Here is a 6,168-nt window from a genome sequence, read left to right on the forward strand (position 1 = left end):
AAACACACCACAATGAACGAAACACATCATAATGTTAAGAAACACACCACAGTGCATATTTTTGTGGTGTGTTTCTTAACATTGAGTGGTGTATTTCGTGACATTGAGTAGTGTGAACCGTACGGCCGCACCTGATTATGACTATATATATATATATATATATAGCTGCAAATTATAGTGCATGTAGAGGATATATAGTATAATTCTACCTGTGATCTGAACTTCTAGGGAGAGTACTGTTTTGTTTAAGCATTAATTGACTGGCTAAACAGCTATTTATACAAACCATCGATCATATCAGACGCTAGACTTTAATTTCTGATCAGACCAAAGAATATATATAATATCATCACACAATAATGAAAATTAAAAACCCATCCAGTGTTCCTTCACTGAATTCCTTTGCCTATATATGCTATATATGTTTATGCACTACTGTTCTTTGAGTAGGAGGATGAGGCTTAGTCCCCTCTTCAACAATTTCCCTTCCCTTCTTCCTAGACTCCATTATTATTCTTGAAACTCCTCTTGATCTGCTGCTGTTTGATTCTTCTTCACCAACTGGACCTCTTCTTCGCCGGTTATTATCCGCCTTGTGCGGGTGTTCATTATCGGAGTCCTGGAGGTTCAATCGTCTGATGAGGCCATAATCCTTGAGAGTTGGCGTGCGTTGAATGGTGGGCGATAATGCGAGTTGACTGGCGGCTGTGCTTGTGGTGCCTCTTTCCTGCTCAAAATAGAGGAGCTGGACCACCGTCCTCAATGGGAGGCGTTCGTTCTTGACAGCGTGCATGCATACCTGAGGAGATAGCTTCTGGCAGTCCAGAATGCGGCAGAGTTGCTTCTTCCCAGATTTGCTTAGATCAGGATGGATCTGCAGGATATATTGGATGAATTTCATCAGCCTACCTCAAAATGTAAAGGGAAAATTATTGTAGTTTATGCCATCACAAATAATATGTCAATTATTAATGTCTAATTATTATTAGTAGTGTAAATGTTGTCTATTAATTTTTAAAATGTGATATATATTGTCTCATCCCTATAAGAAGAAGAAGAAATATTGTTGTTATCGGAAGGAGAACAAACGAAGAAAGAAAAATGTAGGAAAAGAAAAAAACATGGTCTTTGAATAAGGAAAACAGCATGTTAAAATCAAGTAGAGGCGTTAATGTGGGCTAGTCCTTCCCACCGCAGGTTGTAATTTTGTAGGCCGATCAGCGAGCTAAAATTTCTCAACCTTAGCCGGTCTCATGTGGGCTTGCGAGCCCCATGGACCAACTTCAAGAATTAAAAAACAAATTATTATAGTATTATTTTATATTCTAATAATTTAACCTAAATAATATTAGATTCTTTCATGTTGGAAAATTTTAATTTTTATAATGTTTAGTATTATACATATTTATATAATATTGTTAGCCCGCCAACTACGCGGGCAAAATTTTTAAGACCCTAACCCAAGACTAAATTAAGAAAAATCATTATAAGTTAGGCCTAAATTGATTATTAACCACTATAGTCGATGACTAAATTCGTAAAAATCACTATTGTCTAAGACTAAATTGAATATTAATAGAGAGGAAATTACCAAGCTATCCTAACAGAGAAGACTCAATTAGATAAAATCATCAATGCCCAGAACTCAATTAAGCACAAAATGATTTTTAGAACTAAATAGTAGAGGATCAAATTAGGTATTAACTGATTAGCTTATGATCTTATTATACCTTGAGATAGGTGTTGATAGCCTGATAAAGTTCATCATGAACAGGCCTGGCAATATCTGGAACAGCTGAAGCCAGAGACACCATTTCTTCCACTGGCATTTTAGGATCCCTGGCAACTACCTGAAGATAAGTGTCAATTAGCTTCCCTACCTTCCTGATTGATCTCAACGAATGGTTTTCGCCTTCGCCCGGGGCCTGCCTTCTCCACTGCCTCAAGAAGCTCTCCAAGACTATGCCAATCAACTCGACATCGAAAGCACAACAACTTTCATCACAAGTGCTGCCCGCTTGCGATGGCAGCAACAGGTCATTTAGCCTGGCCTCGGGGAGTTGTGTGCCCGATCGCCTTATGAGCTGGGCTTTCGTCACCATAGATGCGCCTAAATAGTTTGCAGCACTAATGAGCCTCAGTAGGAATCCGACCAGAACTGATCCCCCATCACTCGGGATCATGCTCACAATGGTTTCGAGAATGCTGCGTTTTCTGTCCAGAGAAAATTGCCCTGCCCCGGGGGCTACTAATGGCAGACGCTTTGTCACGTCTGGTAGCCACCGGGTTGCATAGACGTGTAACGCCTCGCCTATAAGCTGCGGTGGCAACACGTTTGTTGACCTAACCGCGGTGATTATACACCTGAAGAGCTCGATCTCGAGCACAGATAAGTCCTCTGTCCACCAGTCTTTAGGGACTGATTTCTCATATCCTGGTCTGCTGCAAGTGTATGACCACTTAACCTTAAGTGGAGGTGTCAAGATTTTCTCAACAATGGAGTCTATGCATCTTCTGATTATGCCAACATTTTCTGCCCACTCGGCCAACTTCTGAGTCGTTTGGAGCACCAGAATCGAGTCCTTCCACCCTTCGAGAATGCAGCTAGCGAAGAACGCCTCGAGTTTCACAACCAAATTTCCCCTCTCAAATGCCTCAGTCATTCTCAGGAATTTGGCTGCACAGAAGGCAGGCACAAAATTATGAGCACTCACATTGATGGTTATGCCATAGCAGAACTTGGCACACAGCTCGAACGCCTCTTCTCCCCCCGGAATATCGTGCAATTCGAGCGCGATATTCCCAGAATCCTCAGCACTGGAGCAGAGCCGCTGTAAGAGGCCACACTTTGGCAGAAGCGGAAACTGCATCAAAACACAATATTCACTTGTTAGGATCAAACGCTTACCACTACACCAAAAACCTATAACTCGTAGTCAAATACAACTTTATTTCCTTATACAGCCACATTTTCGAGCTACAGAGTGCTGAACTTGACCCTTCAGACCTCCTCTCAACAATCTCCTAGCCACCTAGTGCTGGACTTGACCCTTTACGGCCTCCACCCAACAATCCGATAGTCACTCAGTGCTGAAATTGGCCCTTCAGACTTCCGCCCAATAATCCCCTAACCACCTGATGCTGGACTTGGCCCTTCACTGGCCTCCGCTCAGCATCATTCAACTTGGAAAAAACTCAAAAAGACAGCATGTTAATTGAATATGACAGAAAACAATTATCTTGAGCATAAATACCTTGTGAATAAGATAGGTGATGCTGTTGATAGTGATTGTAAGATCACCCGGCACATCCGAAATCACTGTCCTGCATTATTTGAAGACCACAAGTTTATATATATCACATGCCATATATACTCAACAATCAAACAATATTCATATGTTACAGTTGCATATACACATACCTAGTACCATCTTCAGTGTAAAAGGCATCTGGTCTTGTCCCAATTTTCATAAACTTCATCTTTTATTTTACTATATAACTGTATAGAACTTGATCAATGCAAAAATGTGACGAAAAAGGTATGCAAACTGAACAAGAAACAAGAACCAATTACACTGAAGAACTAACAGTAGAATTGGGTTAGAGAATCAATTCCAAGCCTCTATATGGGAAGAAACACAAGAAGCTAAGCAATATGCCACTGAGTTGAACTTTTCGGGTGTGATGCACTATCAACGGTTGATATGAAACGCGGTGAAGGAGGAGGGCTTAATTATCACAAAGAACTAAGGCTATCTCTGGGGAATTGATCTTTTTCCCCAGACAAACAGACCGGGATAAAGGATGGAGCTTGATAAGCTTGGTCTTAAATGAGCATTACTGCAACTTTTTAAGGTAAAGTCCACACTATACCATACTGGAATTGATTTGGGAACTTGTACTTTTGGTGGACACAATGGGGACCAGTATGAATGGACGGACCACAGTGAATGAGACAACCTCAAAAATCTGTTTCACTGTCTTGTGATTTGAGGCTAGGATTTTGGGGTTTGGCTTTCCATATGTATGAGTTCAAGATCCTCTCTATAGCATACTTCACTACATTCTGGTGATAACTTGGCTAATGAGTACTAAATATAATTGAACTTTACTATGTTCTAAGAGTCTGAAATTGTTGGGCGGAGGCAAGTCAAGCAATTGGTGGCTAAAGGATTGTTGTTGTCGAGGTTGGTGAAGGCCCAAGTCCAACAATTGGTGGTTAGGGGATGTTACGGGAGTTGGTGAAAGGCGGCAAATTATTTTGTCGACCCGGGTCCAAAATACACAATTTACATATTGAATGTTCACAATTTATATATTGAATGTTTACAACCGAATGCTCACAATTTGAATTGTGAACATTCAGTATGTAATGGACAAGGGTTTACCTTACTAGGTGGACTCGAGTCCATGGTATAACTATTGGTGAAAGGCGGGTCATTCGCTATGAGCATCCTAACAAGTAGTATGAAAGGTAGGTCACATGTTCGAGCCTCAACAAGAGTAAACTGTGCAGTTAAGACTGATAGGTGCTGAGAGGAATTGTTAGGCAGTGATTGGATTGAAAGGCCAAGTTCAGTAATTGGTGGCTATGGAGATTGTTGGAAAGAAGCCGATGAAGAGCCAAGTCCAACACTCTGTCTCTAGAAAATGGGGTGGTATAAAGAAATAAAATTGCGCATTTGTTATATGCTATAACTTTTGACATAAATCCTAACATAGAACTGTTGTAGAAGACACAATCTGGCTAAGAATCAAGAATGAGAGTAGAAAGTTGGGAAGTTGTTCCCAAAAGAATAGATAGCAAGAAAGTAAAAGGCAAGCAAGAAGAAACATATAACATTACATTACATCATTGACTTCATTAACCTAAGGAATCATTACAGCTGACTTATAAAAGAAAATGGCCTGCATTGTACTAAACATTGTATTCATGATGGTTAGCTGTGTATAAAGCACTTTCCATTCTGACAAAAGGGAAAACCCTCCTAATCTTATCATTGAAACCAAGGGAGCAGAATGCATGCAGAGAGAGCCTCATCAGCATTTGTTGCTTAGCCAAAGTCAACTTTCTAGATTCCAATGCCAACAATATGTAAACAAAGGAGAAATATATGTTTTCAAAAAAAAAAAAGGAGAAATATATGATGCTTGTAGAAACCCTAAATCCCAATATTTCATTGTACTGTAAGTCACGTGCACCGCCCATGCCCACAAAAGGCGAAATTCTCTCTCCCCTAGCGTCCCTACAACCCGGCTCGACAAGTAGATAATAGATTAGTAAATCACAGTGACTCAGCTGCCCATTAACTGGAAGAACCAGTGTCTAGTGCTCACAAACTGTCCACCACATTAGGTGTAACTCTTACATTGCGGCTGCTAGAACACAATCTTATGTTCTTACCCACAATCTACCACCCAAGATTAATCTACCCATCATACAGACCCCAAGAATCTTACAAAACTTGTAAGGCTCTGAAATGCTTTTTTCCCTTTGCCAGTTCTTGACTATTCCATATATAAAGGAAAACCAAGCTAACAACAAAAGAGAATCTTTCCTTTTCCTCAATTCTAATGCAATTATAAAGTACAAAAACCTTTTGGTTGGCTACACCACATTAAGCAGGAATCAACAGAGAAGATAAAAATGAAATAAGTTCAATCTTGGTAAACCCAGAAAAAGTGGTTTCAATATAAGAGTCTTTAGGGGAAAGAAAACATACCAATTTAGATGATCACTATTGATCTGATGAACTTGTGAATTGGGAAGAAAGCGTTGGGCTTTCAAGAATGTATGCGTTATGAGATGAAGAATACTAATGAAATATGAAGTTTAAGACCCAAAAAAAGTGTGCAAAGAGTGCAAGCTAGAAAGCACAAAAATGTAGATGGGTTGATATTATTAACTTTATTAGACTTTATATATATGTGGGAGTAGTCAACATAGTAATGCATAGATAACAGGTTATTATCATGCACAGTCAGACACACACTAATGCAGATAGAACTAAATTGCAAAAAGAAACTAATATATATACATAGATACGTGTGTGTGTGTGTGTATATATATATATATATATATATATATATATATATATATATATATATATATAATCATGTGAAAAACAACTTTAATCTGCGAACTTGTGAACTTCTAAAAAATTGCAC

At 39.3% G+C, this 6,168-nt stretch overlaps 1 protein-coding gene across 4 annotated transcripts; it reads right to left on the reverse strand.

Moving 5' to 3' along the window:
• Positions 1–222: 222 nt before the first annotated feature.
• On the reverse strand, positions 223–5,878 carry LOC116023329 (BTB/POZ domain-containing protein At5g47800-like). 4 transcript variants are annotated; one of them, XM_031264322.1, is made up of 5 exons: positions 5,724–5,878; positions 3,422–3,491; positions 3,255–3,324; positions 1,731–2,864; positions 223–874 (listed from the first exon to the last, which is right to left on the reverse strand). In XM_031264322.1, exons 2-5 carry the CDS (start codon positions 3,478–3,480, stop codon positions 416–418), a joined length of 1,722 nt encoding a protein of 573 aa, XP_031120182.1. In that variant the 5' UTR covers positions 3,481–3,491; positions 5,724–5,878; the 3' UTR covers positions 223–415. The 4 variants fall into 4 exon arrangements, with proteins under 4 accessions (XP_031120182.1, XP_031120181.1, XP_031120180.1 ...); XM_031264321.1 differs by having other exon boundaries at positions 3,422–3,499; XM_031264320.1 differs by having other exon boundaries at positions 3,422–3,509.
• Between the last annotated feature and the right edge of the window lie 290 nt (positions 5,879–6,168).

This window comes from Ipomoea triloba, chromosome 6 (genome assembly GCF_003576645.1).
Source record: "Ipomoea triloba cultivar NCNSP0323 chromosome 6, ASM357664v1".
Classification (NCBI taxonomy): domain Eukaryota; kingdom Viridiplantae; phylum Streptophyta; class Magnoliopsida; order Solanales; family Convolvulaceae; genus Ipomoea; species Ipomoea triloba.

Bases quoted from the DNA above. Each gene is read 5' to 3' on its own strand.
- LOC116023329 (XM_031264322.1), bottom strand. From the start codon at position 3,480: ATGAAGTTTATGAAAATTGGGACAAGACCAGATGCCTTTTACACTGAA. The intron at 3,325-3,421 runs GTATGTGTATAT...CAAATAATGCAG, and splicing joins TACACTGAAGATGGTACTAG to GACAGTGATTTCGGATGTGC. The intron at 2,865-3,254 runs GTATTTATGCTC...GTTTTGATGCAG, and splicing joins TCACCTATCTTATTCACAAG to TTTCCGCTTCTGCCAAAGTG.